At 48.2% G+C, this 22,429-nt stretch overlaps 1 protein-coding gene across 2 annotated transcripts in view; it reads left to right on the forward strand.

Annotated features, from left to right (window-relative positions):
- The window catches only part of CCNJL (cyclin J like), a 50,489-nt gene that overhangs the window by 15,429 nt on the left and 12,631 nt on the right, over nucleotides 1–22,429 (forward strand). For both annotated transcript variants that reach the window (XM_027084392.1, XM_027084391.1), the window contains one exon: nucleotides 12,497–12,710. In XM_027084392.1, the coding sequence (XP_026940193.1) occupies nucleotides 12,497–12,710 (214 nt within the window). The remainder of the gene's footprint in view (nucleotides 1–12,496; nucleotides 12,711–22,429) is intronic.

Raw genomic sequence — 22,429 nt, forward strand, 5'->3', positions numbered from 1 at the left:
CTGCAGAATGGAGGAACTCTGGGGGCGTTTAATAAAAAGGTTGTGGGTGTTTTCGGTTCTGGGAATGAGGAGGTGTGTTTGGAGCTGGCCTTCCTGCCATTTGCAGAGTTCAGGGGGCCCGGGAGAGATGGGGTGGCTGGGGGTGACCTTTCTCTCTGCTGGAAGGAAGCTGCAGGCCAGATATCAGCAGGAGAGGATGTCACCAGCATTGTTGGCTTCATGTACTGCAAGCCACCCTCTCGAGAATGTTGAAATAGTGTTCCCGCAGAGAAGTTGATTCTTTACGGAAAATGTCTCCTCGGGGTTTATGAAGCAATCGGGCAAGAGAGGAAGGGAGGGTGAGTGATCCTCCGGCTTTGCAGGGCCTCCCAGGTCTGTGGTGTGTCCTCCTGAGGCCTCTGAAGAACCAACCCACCTCGTCCCCTTTCTTTTTCCCTTTCAATTTGCATGTCTCCACTTCCTGTTGGTCACCTTGGTTACCCATGGCGTTTCTTCACGTCTTGCTGCTCTTTGTTCTCAGGCCGACTCAACCCCTGGAGCTGTTTCCCAAGCAGCTGGCCCAGAGCCTGGAGGCCCAGCCTCCCTCGGGAGGTAGCCGTTGGCAGCAGGGAGGATGAGCATGGTGGGAAGCACGGGAGGAGGCCCAGAGTGGTTTTCTTTCAGTGGCTGGTGTGGGAGAGCAGCTCAGCCGTGCTCCGCACCTTGGGCTGTATGAAGCAATTGTCACACTCAAAGCAATGTCACACCCCGGGCCCGGCCAGCTCCTCTGATGTCCAAGCCAGGATTTGCCACTAACCCGGAATGTGGCCTTGGCCACTGAACTTCTGTGCCTCAGTCTCCTGGGTACTATTGTTAGTGGCAGTACCTCTGCCCGGGCCCATGTCAAGAGGGTGGGTGTTGGGATAGAGAGCCTAAATTGGGTTAAATTGTCGGTGGTGTCTGTGTGCAGAGAAACAGTGTCAGAAGGGCATATATCGACACTCATACATACTCACAGTTATCTCCTGGTGGAGAGGTTGCTGGTGATTTAAATTTTCTTTGTATTCATCGTATTTTCTACAATTTCTGTAGTGATGAGATATTTTATAATCAGTTAACTATAGCATTATTTTGGAAGGAAAACACAAACCTAAACTATCCCATGGGGACCCCAAAACATAGTGTTAAGATCACGGAGTCAGAAAGCCCAGATTCACATCCGTCATTTATTTTATTTTATTTATTTATTTATTTTTGCGGTACGCGGGCCTCTCACTGTTGTGGCCTCTCACTGTTGTGGCCTCTCCCGTTGCGGAGCACAGGCTCCAGACGCGCAGGCTCAGCGGCCATGGCTCACGGGCCCAGCCGCTCCGCAGCATGTGGGATCCTCCCAGACCAGGGCACGAACCTGTGTCCCCTACATCGGCAGGCGGACTCTCAACCACTGCGCCACCAGGGAAGCCCACATCCGTCCTTTATTAACTAGGAGCCCTTCGGCAGGTTACTTAGCCTCTCTGAGCCATCCTTGTCTGGAATACTGGCATGCTGACGATCCCCATCTCCTGGGCCTGTTGGAGGATGAGAGGACAAAATGCATGGGATGCAGTGTCTGGCAAATGATATAGAAGCTTTCCAATTATAAATATGATACGTATATATAAAATGGTATATATAATATACATACATATAAGCTTTCAAATTATAAATATGATACATTCATCATAATGAGCAAGTCCAGATACTCATGAAGACCAGAGGGGAGGTATAAAACTCAGGGAGCTGAATTCCAGGGGAAAGAGAAAGCTCTGTCCTTGCCTTGGGGTGACATGTGCCTCAGTCTACCCAGTAGCAACAGAGGGTAACCAAGGAGGAACCAGGTCTGTGGTTTACGGAGAATTGGGAGCTGCCAAAGTTATAAATATATACATATATATATATATATATATATATATATATAAGAGATGGGACAGGGGCAGGAGATTTAATCTTGGGCCCAGTCCCTGGACCCCTCAAGGCAGGGCAGCCAGCACGTGGCTGCCCGGGGCTTCTGTGGCTGGCGTCTGTGGCCTCTTGTGCCCCTCCTAGGCTCCTAATACCACAGCCATGTGGAAATTCTTACCAGGGGCCATTCTTCAGGTGGAAGCTGGGGTTTTTAATCTCAGCAGGCTTTTCAGTTAATCTCTTGATTTCGAATCATCACATTATTAGGCAGTGAGCCAAGGATTTTCACCAGAGTCTTGCCTTGCAGATGCGCCGGGGTTTCATTTTCCCCAGCGCACCGGGGCCCAGCTGCCGGCACCCTAAAGCACCATTTCACAGAACAAGCTCTCTGGGATGTTGTTAGTCTGCCCCTGAAAAAGGACAGCGGGTGGTAGTGGTCTGTGGATAAATAAATTTAACCTAGCGTTTCTCAAGACTATGTAAGTTTTTTCCTGAACAAATGTTTCAGGGCCTCTAATGGGCTAATGTGTATGTAGTGTTTCCCAAACTAATGGCCCAGAGAACTCTTTTTTCAGGGGCTGGGGTGTCATGGAACACATGTTGGGAAGCATTACCTTTGGGATGATCAAGTGTGGAGGGCATAATTTATGATTCTTAAAGCTCCCAGCCCTCTGTAAACACTGACCTTCTTCCTCCTCGGTCACCCTGTGTTGCTGTTGAGTAGACTGAGGCACACACCACCCCAAGGCAAGGACAGCTTTCTCTTCCCCTGGAATTCAGCATTTCCCCCACCCCACCCCCCATCCTCACACTGCCAGGCTTTGTGGGTAGTTGGAATTGCTCAACTAGATGAATAATTTTATTCAACCTGAGATCAGGAGCAACTCATTTTTTCTTACCTTTTCATTTCAAGTATTTGCGGTTGCCCAAATTTGGAGATTTGGGTAAGTATTGAGTATCTCTTTTGTGTCAGGCGCTGGGGTCACAGAGCCGAACAAGATGAACCCAGTCCCTGCCCTCCTGATGCCCAGTCAGGGGTGAAGAAGGTGGTGCTTGTATGAGGGGAGGGAGGGAGGGGTGGATGGAGGGATGGATGGATGGCTGGCTGGAAAGTCCTGGATGCTCGGGGACTGACAGGGGCATGACCAGGGAACACTTTTCAGAAGTGACTTTTAAGCAGAGATCGGAAGAAAGAGTGGGTTAATAGTCAATTAGAAAGTAACACAGTGCAGGACACCAAGGGGTCAAATGAAGACTTCCCTTTCTCCCCTAATATGAGAAACCAGGGGTGACTGGCTGAACTTTCACAGTACGCATGACCTTCAGAGCCCTCTGAGGTAAGCCTTCAAATGCCGGCAGAGGCTGTTTGTGAGGGGCACACACTGAATTTTCTTCCCCGTCTCTCCTGCGACAGTGATGGGCTGGGGTCCTGGCTACGGGCTCAGGGTCTGTTGAAGTGCACTTGGGGCTGGCCTTGCCCATGTTCCCACGCACATCTGAGCCCAGCATAGGTGCAGAGGGTTTGCCAACCTCTGCCAAGGTCAGCACCTCGGTGCTGGGGGGAGGGGAGGGGGAAGCATGGAAACCTCCAAAGCCTCTACAGGTGGCCCTGCTGCCTCTGTGTGTAGCTCAGTTTGGGGCTTCATGTGGGTCATGATTCGCTTGCCCCTGGCCTCTCTTGGAGCCCTGCACCTCTCAGGAAGTCCTCTTTCTGCTTTGAAAGCCTCAGGCAGAGCCCTTAGGCAGCAAGGAGAGTGTTTCTAAAGGACTCAAGCCTGTCTTGACACCTACCGCCTTCCTCTCCCCCAAAATGGCACCTCTGGTATCCCTGGGGTTTCCCACTCGGGGGCTGTTCCCCCACCCCGTTGGTTACCCCAGGGAAGGGTGCAGGACCAGGTAAGGGAGACTCGGGGGAGGAGGTTAGAGAAGGCCCCAGGTGGAGGGAAGTTCCCCCAGTTGGTGTTTGCTTGGGTCGCACCTGTGTTCATCACAGAACACTCCATTCATTCATTCATACATTCATGCCCTCATTCAACAGATACTCATTCGCCCTCACTGTGTGCCGGGTACCAGGGGTACAACCAAGACCTGGAAAGAGGTGGCTCCCTCCCTCCCGGAGATCACATTGTGGGTGGTAGGGGCAGGGCGGGGGCGACAGATGGAACACTTGAGTCAGCAGTAACTGCTGATTGTAGGGCTGCTGCAGCAGAGGGGGTCAGGGAAGGCCTCTCAGACGACACCCGAAGGAAGATAGGAGATACAGCCCAAATGTCCAGAATCGGGGGTCTGGTTAAGTCACAGCACAACCTCACAATGAAACTCCAGGCAGCCATTGAAACCACAGATTCCTGTGAAAGGGACGTGCTTGTAGATGAGGCTCCTGTTCTGTGAAAGTTTGCACAGAGAAACATCCGAAGAATCCGTGTGAAACTTAATAGTACTTCTCGCTGCACCAGGGATTATCAGTGATATTTGTTATTCTTTTTTACTTTAGAAAATGTATCAGTGAGCACATAATTTATAATTAGTAAAAAGAAGAAACAAGGAAAAACACTACTTCTGGGTAGTGCCTTGGTGGGGTCTTTGCATCTTGTGAGGATGAAGCGGGATATTTAGCCCAGCACTGGCAAGGGGGATGCTATTATTAAAGAGCTGATTTTGTCAAAGTGATGATGCAGGGTTGCCAGGGAATCCTTGGGGATAAGGTTTGAGCTGGGCCTTAATATAGTGGGTATCTAGTCCCTCTCTCCATTTTTTTTCAAACTGGAAACACAGTAATTGAAATAATAAAGCGGATTTTTTTTTTTTTTTTTACAGTGAATGTTTTTTAAAAATCTGGGCAGTGTTGAAAAGCGTGAAAGTAAAAATCATGTGGGATCCCAGCCCTCTGAGATAACCACTGTAACCACTTTGGTATACATGTAATAGTTTTTTTCCTAGTCCATTGTTATTATTTTAAAAAATATGGTAAACTACTGAGATAACAAGAGCAGGGTTTTTTTTAAGGTGGATCCCCCTGCCCTCACCCTATCATGGCCATCTGTCCCTGTGCTCGCACCTCTAGATGTACCTGAGGCACAGGTGCTCTCCCGTCTGGCTCAGGTGATAAAGAGCCAGAACTGGGGAGGGAGAGTTTCAGGAAGCTTCTGCCCGCCCCTCCGCCCCTCCTCTCAGTGCCCTCCCCGCAGCTTTTGTGCCGGCCACGCCGATGCTGCCCCTGGCCCCAGCTCTAGCAAAGTCACCCTGCCTGACTGGTTCCTGCCCCCTTTTCGCCCGCGCCAGCTGCTGCGTGCCTGCCAAGTGCCTGCCTAATCCAGGAGAGCTTCCTGAGCCGCCTCTCAGCAGGCTGCTCTTTGGTTTTTGGAATCCAGGCCACTCAGCACTCAGTGGAGGGTCTGGCTTCATGCACCCGGAGCTGACTTAGGTCAAGAGTGCTTGGGGAGGAATGCGATCCTTAGAGCAAAGCCCTTGTAATGAATGCCTTTCCCCGCTAATTGGGTTAGGGGAGTAATCGGCTGGACTCTCAACTAAGCAGGGTAGGCATGCTGGCATCCCGCATTGTTGTTCATTTGCCAAAGAATCGCCCTGCTCTGCTTTTCGCCCTGCAGGAGAAAAGCAGAGGCTCAGAGCTCCTAATTCCCTTTGGTTCCGGGGCTCCGCAGAGCACGTGGAGTGGTCAGGCTTCCTTTTCTGCACAGACCCCCAGGCCCAGCTATAACCCCTCAGGTAGAATGTCTCGTTCCACCGTACAAAGCAGCTTCCTGTGAGAGCCCGACAGAGGCAGATAAGCTCAACTTACCTGAGATTTGATTGCCCAGTTTGAGGGAAAGGCCACTGACGCTTGCTTGAGTGCTGTTAAGTGCCAGATGCTTTACATTATGGCACTATGACCCCCGTTTTTTGCATGAGGACCCGGGTTCAGAATTCACATGCCCAAGGTTAGTAAATAGTGGAGGTGAGACTCCACCCCAGAACTGCCTGACTTTACAATCTGTGCCAAGTTGCTCCCCCATATATGGCAGGGATGGGTGTATTTGGAACAGGGAGGGATGTCCTTGTGTTCATTCATTTTTTTTTTTTTTTAAATTGACTTTGTTTTTTAGGGCAGTTTTCGGTTCACAGCAGTACTGAACGGAGGGTACAGAGATTCCCCATGTACCCCTGCCGCCCCCTGACACACACACAGCCTCCTTCACTATCAACAGCCCCCCCCAGAGGGGTCCATTGGTACAGCGAATGAACCTACATGGACAAGTTATTGTCACCCAAAGTCCACAGTTTACATTGGGGTTCATTCTTGGTGTTGCACATTCTGTGAGTTTGGACACGTATCCATCATTATAGTATCATACAGAGTAGTTTCACTGCCCTAAAAATCCTCTGTGCTCCCCCTATTCATCTCCTCCCCACCAAACCCCTGGCTACCACTGATCTTTTCTCATTCTCTCCATAGTTTTTCCTTTTCTAGAATGTCATATAGTTGGAGTCATAGTATGCAGCCTCTTCAGATTGACTTCTTTCACTTAGTCATATGCATGTAAGTTTCCTCCATGACTTTTGATGGCTGTTCATTCCTTTTTGCTCATGCAGATATTTTTTTGAGCACCTGCCCCTGGGCCAGGCTCTGGGCGCTGGGCAGATGGTATCGGCAAGATGGACATGGCTCCTGTTCTCTGAAGCTAGTGTTTAGCAGGAAAAGACACATAAATAAGTAAATACCTGGCTGCGAAGAACAGCGTGCTAAGAGAGAAAACAAGGGGCACCTGATCTGGAATGATGACAGGTCAGAGAAAGCCTCTCTCAGGAAGTGACCTTTAAACCCGTGTCTGAGGGAGGAGAAGAAATGGGGCTGTGAAGCATCGCAGGCATCTGTGCTAGTGTTCAGAAGCCTGCCCACCCTTCTCCAGGAAGCCCTCCCTGCTAACTCCTTCCGGAGCTATTGTTGCCTGTTCTGAAGGTCCATAGCTTTTTCTTTTATGCACCGATGGCCTTCTGTGAGAATCTGCTCAAGCCAGTGGGCCCTTTTCCCGGGGGAGTGTTCAGAGGAAAGACCTACAACGTATTGCTTTGAGTTTCTCTTGACACAAGGGAAAATCCAGAGGGAGGGAGTGAAGCTTGGCTGGGCTGAGCTGAGCCGGGAGGGAAGTCATGACATTGCATATCTGACTTACTGTGTTTGGGGCCTTTGAACCGCCTTGATGAGGGCAGCGCGGCCTGGGCCAAAGGTCGCTTGGCTAATTTCCCCCAGCTGCTGCCTGTGGAACACCAAGGATCTGTGACTGCTTGCTTCTCGTCAGGAGCCGTAGAGCCCTCTGCTTAGAGGAAATGCCCAAGTAGGCTGCAAGCTTGTGGAGGCTGCTGGAGGGTGGGGAGAGGGCCCTGTCGTTGAGGGGCTGCAGCCACACGCTGGCTGCTGATTCCAGCTGTCTGGCTGTAGCCCAGGACGAGCCTGGCTGAGCGGTCTTCCCACGTGGCTGCTGCACCCACGTCAGTGCCCTGCTCTCAACCCTTCGCTGGCTCCCCATTGCCCTCAGGGCAGGCCGGATATCTTAGCAGGACATACAGGCTGGGACCCTGCCCACCCTCGCAGCCTGCTTTGTTCAAGCATACCCTCCCTCTCCGGCTGTTCCAAGGGCTCCAGATTCCCCAGACAGGACACCAGTGTGGCCTTGCAGGTGCTGTTTTTCCTGCTGAGCTTCCTTTCCTTCCTGCTTCTTCAACAGGTTAATTCCTAGACATCCTTCCAGAATTTGGCTAGACAGGTCTCTTCTCCTTGAAGTCCCCACGGACCTGCTACTCTACACAGATAGCCACACCTTCCTCTGGGCCCTGGGTGGTTGATACTCATCACTGCAGTCCCTCCCTTCCTGTTCCCCTCCCTTCCTTCACTCCTTCACTGTTTAGTTTCGGGCACCTGACCATGTTCTCATCACACCAGGGTGGTGGCAAAACAAACATAAGCAAGAGCAGACCCAGACCCCCACATTCAAGGAGCAGCATGAATCCATCAAACAATGCAGATGAATAATACACAGAGAAGTCAGATCTTTTCCATAAAGAAGTTAAGATTTTCTCCATGATTGAAAAAGTCTACAAATCATAAATGCTGGAGAGGATGGGGAGAAAAGGGAACCCTCCTGTACTTGGTGGGTATGTGAATTGGTGCAGCCACTATGGAAAACAGTATGAGGGTTCCTTAAAAAACTAAAAATATAATTGCCGTATGATCCAGCAATCCCACTCCTGAGCATATATCCAGAAAAGACAAAAGCTCTAACTCAAAAATATATATGCTCCCCAATGTTCATAGCAGCACTATTTACAATAGCCAAGACATGGAAGCAACCTAAGTGTCCACTGACAGATGACTGGGTAAAGAAGATGTGGCACATATATACAATGGAATATTACTCAGCCATAAAAAGTATGAAATAATGCCATTTGCAGCAACATGGATGGACTGACCTAGAGATTATCATATTAAGTGAAGTGAGTCAGGTAGAGAAAGACAAATATGTGATATCACTTATATGTGGAATCTAAAGAACAATGCAAATGAATTTATTTATAAAACAGAAACAGATTCACCGACATAGAAAACAAATTTATGGTTACCAAAGGGGAAGAGGGGGCGGTGGATAAATTAGGAGTATGGAATTAATAGATACGTACTACTATATATAAAATAGATAAACAATAAGGATTGTTTACTGTATAGTACAGGAAACTATATTCAATATCTTGTAATAACCTATAGTGGAAAAGAATCTGAAAAAAATATATATATATGTTAACCGAATCACTTTGCTGTACACCTGAAACTAACAAAATATTGTGAATCAAGTATACTTCAATTAAAAAACTGTTTATTAAAAACAGATTTTCTCCATGATTAAAAAATTAAAAGGTTGAGAAAAAGGATACGTTAAAATTCTTCTAGTCTCAGATCTAATATTGCTAGTTAGTTAAGCCCTGGGGTTTTGTAGGACTTTGTCAAACTCAGTTCTTCATGTATAATGTTAGGAACAGGAAATAATTGATTCAGGCTTTGGGCATCTTCCTTGAGCACAGCTCTAGGGCTACTGAGAGAGCTGTGTTGTGGACTCAGGGCTCTCGGGGAATAAGCCAGAAGAAAAGAGATCCCAGCATGAAATCTCCACCAGGCTTCGCTTTCAGAGGAGCTTTCCCAGAGTCCACAGCTTTCCTCCGTAGTGTTGATCGTGGTTTGGAACTCTGCAGTTGCCTTATTCTTTGATGGCCATCTCTTTCTAACTGGGCCATAAACTCCATGAGAGTGGGTGATGTGTCCATCTTATATTTTTATAACAGCTTTATTGAGATACAAGTCACACACCATAAAATTCACCCTTTTGAAGTATACATTCAATTGCTTTTAGGGTATTCACAGAGTTGTGCAACCATCCACACTATCTAATTTCAGAACATTTCCATCATCCCTAAAAGAAACCCCATATCCATTGGCAGGTCCCCCTGCCACTAACCTCCCCAACTGCCCCCAGCTCCCAGCAGTTGCTAATCTGCTTTCTGTTTGTATGGATTTATTACCGAAAGGGGGGCCGCTTCCAGGGCCCAAGAGTGGACTCTTGTCTAACGCTTGGAAATGTATTGTCCGAGGAGACACGTTATCCTTACAGGGCAAAAGACTTTATTGGGAAGGGGCGCCCGGGCAGAGAACAGTGGAATAAGGGAGCCCAGGAGAACTGCTGTGCCGCGTGGCTCACAGTCTCAGGTTTTATGGTGATGGGGTTAGCTTTCCAGGTTGTCTCTGGCCAGTCATCTTGCTTGTGCCCCTGTTTGGTCTGACTAAGGTCCTTCCTGATGGTGTGTGCATCTCTCAGCCAAGATGGATTCCAGCGTGAGGGTTTCTGGGAGGTTGGCAGGACATATTATGGGCCAACGTCTCCTCCCTCCTTTTGGCCCCTCCCGAATTCTCCTGGTTAGTTTTCAGCGGCAGTGTGCCCTATCGGGACCTCCTGTTGTGACACAACTCGTGCAAGTGGTTATTATTGTGCCTGGCTGAGGCAGGCAGTTTTGGTCAACAGATTTTCCTATACTGGACATTTCATATAAAGGGAATCACAGGATATGTGGCCTTTTATGATTGGATTTTTTTTACTTAACATAATGTTTTCAAGGTTCATCCATGTCGTAACACATATCAGTATTTCATTTGTTATTGTGGCCTAGTAATATTCCATGGGATGGACAGACCATATTTTTCCATTCATCAGTTGATGGACAGTTGGGTTGTTTCCATTTGGGGACTATTATGAATAATGCCACTATCAACATTCCAGTACAAGGTTTTGTGTGGTCCTGTGTTTCCATCTCTTGGGAATACACCAAGGATTGGAACTGCTGGGTCATGTGGTAACTCTGTGTTTCACATTTTGAGCAGCTGCCAGATCGTTTTCCACACTGGCTACACTATTTTGCTTTTCCACCAGCAGTGTATTGAGGCTTCCAGTTTGTTCCATTTTGTCCACATTCTCGCTAACACTTGTTTATTTTCTCTTTTGGTTTTGGTTTTTATAATAGCCATTCTAATGGATGTGAGGTGGTATCTGATTGTGCTTTTGATTTGCATTTTCCTAATGATTAGTAATGTGAGAATCATTTCATGTGCTTATTGGCAATTTCTATATCTTCTGTGAAGAAATATCTATTCAGTCCTTTGCCTTTTTTTTTTTTTCTTTTTTGCGGTACGCGGGCCTCTCACTGTTGTGGCCTCTCCCGTTGCGGAGCACAGGCTCCGGACGCGCAGGCTTAGCGGCCGTGGCTCACGGGCCCAGCCGCTCCGCAGCGTGTGGGATCTTCCCGGACCGGGGTACGAACCCGTGTCCCCTGTATTGGCAGGTGGACTCTCAACCACTGCGCCACCAGGGAAGCCCTTTTGCCCATTTTTAAATTGGGTTGTTTGTCTTTTTATTGCTTAGTTGTAAGAGTTCTTTATATATTCTGAATCAGAGTCTCTTGTTGATATATGATTTCCAAACATTTTCTCCCATTCTGTGGTTTGTCTTTTCACTTTCTTGATGTTATCTTTTCTTCTTTTGTTGTTTTTCTGTTTGTTTGTTTGTTTTGCGGTACGTGGGCCTCTCACTGTTGTGACCTCTCCTGTTGCGGAGCACAGGCTCCGGACGCGCAGGCTCAGCGCCATGACTCACGGGCCTAGCCGCTCCGCGGCATGTGGGATCCTCCCAGACTGGGGCACGAACCCATGTCCCCTGCATCGGCAGGCAGACTCTCAACTACTGCGCCACCAGGGAAGCCCTTGATGTTATCTTTTGAAAGTTTTAAATCTTGAAGTCTAACTTATGCATTTTTTTCTTTTTTTGTTCCTTCCATCTTGGATGTCAGATCAGAGAAGCCATTGCCTAATCTAAAGTCATGAAGATTTGCTCCTGTGTTTTTTCCAGAGTTTTATAGTTTTAATCTTATATTTAGGTCTGTGTCTATCTCATTCCAGATTGTACCTCCTGTGCCTAGAATAATGCCTGATGTATAGGAGGTACTTGATACTGAGTGAAATGAATGAACTGATATCTCTTGAATGAGTGAGTGAACAGATATCTTCTCATCCCAGAGCTGTTGCTATTTAAGTAAAGCCCCAGGGTTAAGAGAGGGCATTAGACGGAGGATGGGCACCAATTTGTTTTAATCTCCTCCCCCAGGGACGCTGCCCTTAGTGAGCTCTCACAATTCCCTTTCTGCCAGCATTTCTTTTCCTGTTTTTCCTCAATTTTGTTTCCCTATTTGACAAAATGTTGCTAAGACATTTCCTAAATAAATTGTGTCTTGTCTACTTTGGTTAAATTATAAATATGGTAGATATACAAGAAAAATTTTTCCGTCATAAAAATCTTGGTTGGGTGACATTTCTCTTGTTGGTTTTTATTGCGTTAGACTAAATAAATTCAGGTGACACGGCAGTGTATGAATTACAAAGGAAAAGTCACCTCCTGGGGGATATATGATGTCTAGAACTTACTTTTAGAAAAAAGCACATATGTCTGCAGAGAGAGAAAACGTAATATGTCAACAACTAATGAATCTGGGTGAAGGCTATTTGGGAGTTCTTTGTACTGTTATTTTAACAACTTTTTTATGGCGAATTTTTTCAAAATAGGTGCTTCACATCCATTTTTCATTTAATCCTCTGCTGTTGAGGAAGAAATGAAGGTGAAGGCAGGCTGACCAAGGTCCGTCAAACTGGTTGAGTAGAGGAACCAAGATTTGGATGTGGGTCTCCAACTCAAGGCCTCCTACATGTTTTATGGCCTTGTGCATCTCAGATAGTCGAGCTTTTGCTGGGAATGACCCGCTCCTTCACCTGCCTCTGTCTTCATGTTCTTGACACTTTACGAGCCTATGCTCAGTGAGGGCAGGTGGGAGACGGTCCAGGAGTTTCTAGAATAGAGGAACTGCCATCCTGGGACTTGAAGGAAAACGAAGAGGGTGTGGAGGGAATCAATGCTTCCTCACCAGCCAGCAGGTGGGCCTCTGAGGCTCTCGGGAGACAGCCCTGACCCCCCTTCTGCCCTGCCTGTTCCAGGAGCTGAAGCTGCCCACCTTCCGAGCCCACTCCCCGCTCCTGAAGAGCCGCCGGTTCTTTGTTGACATCTTAACCCTGCTGAGCAGCCACTGCCAGCTCTGCCCCGCTGCCCGGCACCTGGCCGTCTACCTGCTGGACCACTTCCTGGATCGCTATAACATCACCACCTCCAAGCAGCTCTACGCCGTGGCAGTCTCCTGCCTTCTGCTCGCAAGTACGTGGAACCCACTTCTTTCCCCGTGCTGTTTCCTCACCCGGTGAGCCCGGGCGCTCCCGAATCGTTCTACATTTCCATGGTCTTTGCATGTCTTCCGTGTTCATCCTTAGCTGAATGCGAACCATAGTAATAATAACCAACATTTTCTTTAGCATCTATAACGTACCAGGCCAAGGGATGAGGATTTTAGCAGCTTGATCTTAATGAATCCACACAGTGACACTAGAAGACAGATACTTTTAGTACCCCCATTTCACCGAGGCACAGAGAGGTTAAGAAACTTGCCTTGGGTCACCCAGCTCATCTATAGCAGACAGGATTTGAGCCCAGAACTGCATGGTGCCAGAACCTGTGTCTTAACCCCATGTTACCTGCTTTCTGACATAGGGCTTCTGAAATTGCTGGCGGGGGGGCAGGGGGGGAGCCTTAGCAACCACTGTTCTTAGAGGTGTTTAGAAATGTGACTGTTTGTGTGGGCCCCAAGCAGGACCCATTGTGTAGTCTCCAAGCCTGGGCACAGGCCTCTTGGAGTTTGTATCTTCCAGTGAGGCCTCACTAAACACATGGCATGGGGACTTCCCTGGCGGTCCAGTGGTTAAAACTTCGCCTTCCAATGCAGGGGGTGCGGGTTCGATCCCTGGTCGGGGAGCTAAGATCCCACATGCCTCACGGCCGAAAAACCAAAACATAAAACAGAAGCAATATTGTAACAAATTCAACAAAGACTTTAAAAATGGTCCACATCCAAAAAAAAAAAATCTTAAACAAAACAAAACACGGCATGGCTTTGACCATCTGTCTGCCTAGGTAGGAAATGAATATGCTACTACTCTGGTCATCTGCTTAAAGCACAGTCTGCCATGCCACACTGCAACTAAAAATTGCCCCCTGATTTACCAACAGTCTTAGAAGGACCGTCCATCAGGGTCCTGCCTCTCTGACCTCAGGCCTTTCTCATCTTCCATCCCTAGGTTCCAGCCAAGCCCCTCCTGTCACAGATCTTTGCACATGCTGTTCCCTCTGCCCACAGCACCTCCCATTCCTTCCCCCTGCCCATCTGGTCCTGGTTAAATGGCGCTTGGGCCCTGTACTCACATCCCTGAGAAAGCCTCCTCTGCCGCCTTGGGAGTGGGGTGTACATAAGGCCTCCCTGAGGTACAGCCGCACGGCTTCATGGACTTTTGATTGACACTCACCTCCCCCCGCTAAGCAGTGAGTTTCAGGGAGGGAAAGGAACACATAGTAAGGCCTCAAAAAATAAGATTTGTGGACTCTCGTGCTTCCAGAGCTGGGGGCGGGAGTTCTATCCCTGGTTGGGGAACTAGGATCCCACATGCCGTGTGGTGTGGCCAAAGAAAATAAAATGAAATAAAATGAAAACAATATTTGTGGGCTAAAGGAAATGAATGGAGCCAGAGTTTCCCTTAGAGCTGGGCCAAGTTGCCCTTCATGCAGACGAGTGGGACACCCCAAAGTGGCCAGCTGCAGTCACATTTCCTTGACATCTAGTCCTTTCTCCTTAAAATTCAATCACATCTTACATTCTCCGCTACAATATGTTATTGTCCTATTTTATTTTATGGGTCCCTTCCCCATTCCCCAGTGCTTGATTCCCTCTGATGCTTTGAGACCACCATGCCCATTTTCTCCTGTGGCTTTGTCTGTCCCTGGCATGCTGCTACAGACCCTCCAGCACAATCACCCAGGTCCAGACACATGGCTTTAGAGTTTTCAGAATTCTGCCTTGTTTTCCACCCTGGCACCTGCCACCTGCTGTTATCTTAATCCCTTTGGCTGCTCTGGGTTTACAGCCTCCTGACTTGTGATTTTCTCTACCTTGAGCCAACTGGATTTCCCATGTTATACAGGGTAGCCTGTCTTGCTGGGAGTCCAGCCTGCTCACTACTTCAAAGTCTCAAATCAGCACGCAGCTCTGTTTCGTCTTGGGAGGAGCTGGGGGGTTTGTCCCCGCTGCAGCGGCCCTCGAGGAGTCTGCACCGTGGCCTCTGGCCTGCTGCAGTCTGTGATCTGCGGGTTGCCTCGAGGGCCCTGGGGGCAGGGGACTCGGATTTCCATGGGTTCACCGAGGCTCCCAGCATCTGTCTGGGGAGCTGGGATGAGAGGTGCGCACTGGGGACTCCTTTGTGCCTGCTGCCGTGGCAGAGGGAGGGGGCCTTTCAGAGGGAGAGGCAGAGGCCCTCACCCACATGTCTGAGGACAGCAGCCAGCCTTGGGCAGCAGGAACGGATTTTTCAGGACACCTGCCATATGCTCAGAGGCCCCAGGAAAGAAAAGTTTCCATGACAGCCTGAAATCCTATTCATTCCTCCCTCCCCTCTCCCCAGGCCGACTGTCAGCCACAAGGGGGTTCACCTTGCCTCAGGAAGTTCTGAGTTCTGCTAATTTTGTTGCAAATAATTAATTCCCAGATAAGAAGGGGGATAGTCCTTCTTGCCCCCATCTGTCCATTCTTAGGTTTTTAAAGCTGCTTCCAGGTAAGGGCCTTTGCATAGGTGGAGCCCTCTCACCTACACATAGCCCCTTCTGCCCCCATAAAACAGGAGCCAGTCAAGGACGCATGTCTCCAAGCCTGTGGAAGGGGGCAGAAAAGCAAGAGCTTGTGGGTTGTTCCTTGGGGGACCACTGGCAAAGCCACCCTTTGCCTTTCTAGGACCAAGTTAACTGCATTTCCTACCTTGACACAGGAGAGAATTCTAGTATAAATATAATCTAGATATAAATATACCATAAATAGAGAAGAGCCACTCTCTTCTTTAGTCTTTCATCTCACACAGCACCCCCCCCCCAACTGTCTTTTGCTTGTTGGTGTTTAACTAAAAGGACAATTTGACAACACAGAAACCCCACCACTTGCAGGTGAGTTGGCTTTCACGGTGCCACGTAATAATCGTCGTCCCGGCGGGGGCAGCTTCGTTGCTCACTGGTCCCCTTCTATGCGCCCAGCCCCGTGCCAAGCACTTTACACACACATCACTTGGAAGCCTCACAACCAGCCTGTGTGATTGTGCTGTCATGTGACCATTCTGTAGGCTCAGAGAGGCCCAAGGTCACACAGTTTGGAACTTTGCTTTATTTTTTTTTAATTGAGGTAGAAGTCACATCACAACATAGACTCTACCATTTTAACCACTGTCAAGTATATAGTTCCGTGACAGTACATTAACGCTGTTGTGCAGACATCACCTCTCTCTAGATCCAGAACATGTTCATCACCCCAAAAGGAGCCCATGTATCCATTAGGCAGTAACTCCCCATTCCTTCCCACCCCTGGCCCTTGGCAACCACCAGTCTGTTCTGTGTCTGTATAGAGTTGACTCTTATGGGTATTTCATATGAAAAGGCATCATACAACATGTGACCTTTTATGTCTGGTTTCTTTCACTTTCTGTTTTCAGGGTTCATCCGTGTTGTAGCATGTACAGTATTTCATTCCTTGTTATGGCTAGATAATCTCTGTTGTATGGATAGACCACATTTGTTTTTATCCATTCATCTGTTGATGGACATTTGGGTGGTTTTCACGTTTTGGCTATTAGGAGTAGTGCTGCTGTGAATACTCGGGCACCAGTTTGTTTGAACATCTATTTTCAATTCTTCTGCGTAGCAACCCAGGAGTGGAATTGCTGGTCATATATGGTCATTCTATGTTGAACTTTTTAAGGAAACTTGGAGTTTTACTTTTGCCTGGTTGTCACTGCTCAGAGATGACTGGGTGCTGAGTTCTTAGCTGCAGGGCATGGACCAGCCTGAGGAAGGAGAGAGGGAGGGAAAGAAAACCAGAAAGACAAGAGGCATGCTTGGTGGTATTGCTACGGTAGCATGGCCTTAAATGTGATGATACAAAAAGTATGAGATACATTTTTATTGTTAGAAACATAGAAAAGATACAGAAGGACTTAGTGTAAAAAAATTGTTTCCCCCCAAATCCATAGTCCCATTCCCAAAGTTTGGGGTGTATCCTTCCAGTTCTAGATGTACTTATGTATTTTCAGAATTGGGAAAACAAACCTATTTTCATTTCCGGGAGTGAGAGGAGGGAATGAATCATAGATTAACAGCCGTATAAACCGCCCGTAAAGGGACTTCCCTGGTGGTCCGGTGGTTAAGACTCCTCGCTTCCAATGCAGGGGGCACGGGTTCGATCCCTGGTCGGGGAACTAAGATCCCACATGCCACGTGGTGTGGCCAAAAAAAAACCCCAAAAACTGCCCTTAAACAAAATTGCCAGATTCCCTCCCTTCCTCCTTTTTCTATTCTTTTTTTTTCCTTTCTAATCCCAGTTCCGTCATACTTTCTCTTTACAGACTTCTGTTTTCTTTCATTGTGACTTCCAGACCCCCACTCCACTCCCTGGGAAAACAAGGTTTCTTTTTCTTTCCTTTTTTTTTTCCCCGGTACGCAGGCCTCTCACTGTTGTGATCTCTCCTGTTGCGGAGCACAGGCTCCGGATGCGCAGGCTTAGCGGCCATGGCTCACGGGCCCAGCCGCTCTGTGGCATGTGGGATGTGGGATCTTCCTGGACCGGGGCACGAACCCGTGTCCCCTGCATTGGCAGGCGGACTCTCAACAACTGCACCACCAGGGAAGCCCCTAAACAAGGTTTCTTAGTGCTGAGTTGTTGGTGAGCCCTGTCCTGCTCCTGGCTTCTGGCTTGTGAAAAGCTGTGGAAAGCTCAGGGGGACAAGTCCATCTGTTTCTTGGGATAAAGTTCTGACTTCCATATTTTTGTAGGTGAGCCTGAGTCCAATGCTGGCCTTCATCTCAGCCCTCATCCTCCTCTCCAGGAGTGGGAAACATCAAGCAGGAGGGTGGTCCCACGGCCTCTGCAAGGGAAGGACCCCTCGCTGCACATAGGTCCTCCTGCAGGGCAGGGTCCCGTAGCCTGGCGTGAGTCTGTCATGCTCTGCTGTGCTTACCTGCAGAAAGGCCCATCTTCCTCCTGTAGAGTTTTAAAATTAGAAATGATGTGCTCACTTGTAAATGAGATTCAAAGAATAAAATAAAAAATCTGTTACCCATCTCATTCTCCAGAGATAACTTCTGGCAACAGTTCCTTACATCTTTTTCCAAAATGGATCGAGTGTATTTTCTAGAAATGTTCTGTGCATATACAAACATACAGTCAGCCCTCATGAGTCCAAGATTCCATACTTGTGAATTCGCCTACTCACTAAAATTTATTTGTAACCCCAAAATCAATACTCCCGGAACTTTTCGGGTCATTCGTGGACACGTGCTGAGCAGCAGAAGATGTGAATCGCCTGGCGTGCTTGTTCCTAGCTGAGGTTGAACAAGGCAGCGCTGTGCCTTCTCAGCTCTCATACTAATAACAGGTGTCCTTTTTTTGCTGTTTAGTGCCATGTTTTCTCATTTTTCTGCTTGTTGGTGTTTTTGCTGTGTAACACGGGCCCTAACCATCGTGCTGAATTGCGGTGTCGTGTTCCTACGTTTGGGAAGGCTGTGGTGTGTGCACCTTAGGAGAAAATGTGTGTGTTAGGTAAGCTTTGCTCAGGTATAAGGTGTAAGTGCTGTTGGCTGTGAGTTCAGTGATCATGAGTCAACAGTACAGTAAACAGAAATACACAAAAAAGGTTATGTGTTGATCGGGTGTGATCAGAGGCTCAAAGGAACCTAACCCTGTATCTTCCTCTAGGAGCGTGGTTCTGTATTCACCAGATCAGTGTGCACAGTGAATAATCAGAATCCATTACATTTGCACAAGTGGATTAATACCAAAGGTGTTTTCTTCGTGGTACCTTAGGGAACATCTTTCCCGTCTGTATGGATTTACCTTACTCTTTTTACTGACTGCAGAGTTCTCCATATTATAAGCACTGACATTTATAGAATGATTCCCTGTCAATGGATATTTACATTGCCATCTTTTTCTTTCTTTTTTTTTTTTTACTGCTTTAAACAATATGACAACAGCTGTCCTTTCCTCTGCATCTTTGCACACTGAGGTATGTCTGTGGGATTGCTTTGGTCAGAGGTGTGTGCATTTAAGGTTTTGGTGGGTAGCACTGAATTGCCTTGCAGAGGTTTTGACCAACAGCTGAGCAGATCCCTTTTTTCTTAAATTGAACTTAATGTGTGGGAGCCTTTGGAAGCACGTGCTTCTCCACGAGAGCAACACACCATCAGAAGAGGAGCATTGTCTCTCCCCCATCCTGGCCCCTCATCCACTTTGAGCTTCTGTCTATGCTCCCAGCAGAGAGTACATTTGCATTCTGCCTTTCTGCCTTGTCCTGTCCAGGGTGTCCAGGTGAGAAATGAGTTCCCAGACCAACTGCTTTTAAGGATTCTTAAGCCAGAAATCAGTAGCCTCATTTCTTAGGGCAGGTACCAAAAAAGGCACTGCCTCTGGGTCTTGGGAGATTCTAGGAGAGGCCTGTCTTTCTCCTAGGAAAGTGCCTCACTCCCCCTCTCTCATCCCTGCATCCCTCCCCTCCGCTCCCCTCCCCCTGCTTTGATGACTGAGAAGCAGCTTCTTTGACAGCAAAGTGGGGGGAAGCAGTCCTAATCCCTCCTGGATTTCCCTTCTGGGCAAGGATGAAGGAAGGCACCCCAGCTCCCCCCAAAGCTAGGAATGCTTGGGACCCCTCTGGGGCACTAATTGTAGGCAGCAGATGCAAAGGGAGCAATTTTTCCAGGTGGCCTTGTTCAGGGGTGTACTTCAGACAAAGCCTAAGATTTATTTATAGGATTAAACCCAAATCTGTGAGGAAATGTGGCTGCCCCCGTGCAGAAAATAATTTAACACTCCCTGCCTCTCATGCAAGAGTGGCCAGCACTCAGTTCCCTCCCTGCCATGGTTTCACATTTCAGAAACCAGGATAGGTCTTACCTTTGATGTGTGCGCTTCAGATGACCATAGTTTATTATTTCCTCCAAAAAGCTGCTGCAACATCAGTGGTACATCTTCTAATCGGTGACATTTTGGCAGTGGCCACACAGCATGGGTGGACTGAAAACAGTGGTCTGTCACGTGAGGGCCACGCTAAGCAGATCCGGGCTCGGGGCTCCAGCGTTATGGCACAGTGAGTGAGGACACGGTGATTTTCCATTTCCTGTTCCCATCTCTGCAGACTGGCAGGCTTAGAACTATTTGGGGGGAGGAATTTTGTGTGACGTGCCGGTTGGATAGCTGGCTGGGCTGGAAATTCAGAAATCACACCATTTGCCTTAGCAATTCTAGTGCCCAGACCTGTTTGGCCAAGGCCTGGGGTTTTTTGAGAGGAGGGGGAATCTTGAGCTGCATGGGTTCATTAATCATGCAGTGTTCAGGAGCCCTTGACCCTGCATGGGTAAACCAGTCAAAAAACATTTATTCCACCTCTGCGATATGGCAGACTCTGTGTTCAGCCCCGGGGAGATGGGGGTAAACAGTAGGGGTGCCTACAGGCCCTTTCGTTGACGATGGTTCATTCCACACACATGTACTTACTATGCGCTGAGCCTGGGAGACTGTAATGTACGAAGTAGATCAAGTCCCCGTCCTAAAGAAGCAGACTTCAAGCCAAGCATGACCAGCAGGTCTCTGGGCACCTGCCTGGAACAAGCCAGTTGCCCTTCTGAGAAAATCCAAGTGTCCTTACTGTTAGGAGAACAGCCCGGCTCACACAAAGACCCGGACATTGACGTTGGGCAGCCTGTCCACTCCTCACGCTGTCTGCAGTTTGGCTGCTGGGAACTAGGCATTCATCTTTATTTTCTTTTTATTTGCAGTAGCCTTGAACCCTCTCTGTAGTGAATACTCGTGTCTTGTAGTACCTTCTCCGCTCTTATGGCCAGAATTGCATTATACGCATTCTCCTGCTGGTGCTGAAGTCTGAGAGGGCAGAGCTCAGAGTCCTTCATTAGGCACCCGTTCCCCACACCCAGAGACTGTCTTCCAGATTAGAGCCCCTCCTTGCCTTGCCTAGGAGACTCGGGCTCCACGTGGTGGGTGTTCACTCCCCTGGTCACAGCACCCTGCCCTCCACGGGACACCCACCGCCTGGTCAGCATTGGTCTCGATCGTACCAGCAAGGCACCTTTCAGTTGGTTTTAAAACCCCTTCCAAATAGATGACTAATAAGAACCTGCTGTAGAGCACAGGGAACTCCACTCAATACTCTGTAATGGCCTATATAGGAAAAGAATCTTAAAAAAAAAGAAGAGTGGATATGTGTATATGTATAACTGATTCACTTTGCTGTACACCTGAAACTAATACAACATTGTAAATCAACTATATGGTGGTGCAGTGGTTAAGAGTCTGCCTGCTAATGTAGGGGACACGGGTTCGAGCCCTGGTCTGGGAAGACCCCCACATGCCGTGGAGCAACTAAGCCCATGAGCCACAACTACTGAGCCTGCGCTCTAGAGCCCGCGAGCCACAACTACTGAAGCCCGCGCGCCTAGAGCCCGTGCTCCACAACAAGAGAAGCCACCGCAATGAGAAGCCCGCACACCGCAACGAAGAGTAGCCCCCGCTCGCCGCAAGTAGAGAAAAGCCCACGCGCAGCAACGGAGACCCAACACAGCCAAAAATAAATAAGTAAAATAAATAAATAAAATAAATTTATTTTTTAAAAATTAAAATAAAGATCACTGTCCTCTAAACAAAAACAAAAGCCCCTTTCAGGCCCAAAGGAAATATGCCAGCCTGTCCCCTCTCTGGGTGGTGAGATGAGATTATTTTCATGTTAGGAGTGGATTTTCAATTGGTCTTCAAGGAGCATGCCTTGCCTTTCCCTGTGTCCTAGTCCCGGACTAGGGCAGATCCACATTCAGGAACCTTCTCTGGAAGTTACTTTGCCGGTTCTGGCTTCTAGGGGCCCGTCTTCTGAGAAGTTGAAACTGCTTTTCCTCAGCAGGAGAGTGGTGTTTGTTCCTTGTAGAAAATTAGAAAATAGAAAAAAATATAAAGAATAAAATAAAAACTACTTGCAAACTCACTGCATTTTTTTCTATAATCAGAATTTGCGGGTGGAGGGCAGATCCTGGCCTCAGTGATCATGGAACGGTTAGTATTTATTGTTTCTATGCCAGGCAGTGTTTTGAATTCTTTGTGTGGGTTTGCTCATTTAATCCTCAGAACAATCCTGTGAAGTAGGCACTTATTTTCCTCAGTTGACAGAGGATGCAACCGAGGCCCAGTAGTTGGGTAACTTTCCCATGAGCACACAGCTAGGATGGGGACCCAGGTGGCCATCACCGCCCCCCAACCCTGCCTCCCGAGTCCTTGCTCTCAGCTGCTACACAACAGCAGCATTTGTCCCACAGCAGATCACTTTCTTCTATTTATTTATTTATTTTTATAAATTTATTTAATTTTGGCTGCATTGAGTCTTCATTGCTGTGCGCGGGCTTTTCTCTAGTTGCAGTGAGCGGGTGCTACTCTTTGTTGCAGTGCGCGGGCTTCTCATTGCGGTGGCTTCTCTTGTTATGGAGCACGGGCTCCAGCTGTAAATGAAGCTGGCCGCTTCTGCCCCACCTAATGGCCACTGCTCTCCCCTTCGATGAAGGAAGGATCTGAAGAAGGAAGAATTAGTATCAGAAAGGTCTCCACTCAGCCTGGCCCAGCCTGGGGACTAAAGGGCCCAGTGCTTTCTCTCCCAAGTACTGGTGAAAAGCCCTTTCCACCAGGGCTTTCTCTTTCCTCTTGGGTCCTCAGCTCCTCTACCGCCCAGCTCTTTTCTACAGTCAGC

The sequence above is a fragment of the Aethalodelphis obliquidens genome, unplaced genomic scaffold (assembly GCF_003676395.1).
Source record: "Aethalodelphis obliquidens isolate GAN/ISIS:26980383/991018 unplaced genomic scaffold, ASM367639v1 scaffold52, whole genome shotgun sequence".
NCBI lineage: Eukaryota > Metazoa > Chordata > Mammalia > Artiodactyla > Delphinidae > Aethalodelphis > Aethalodelphis obliquidens.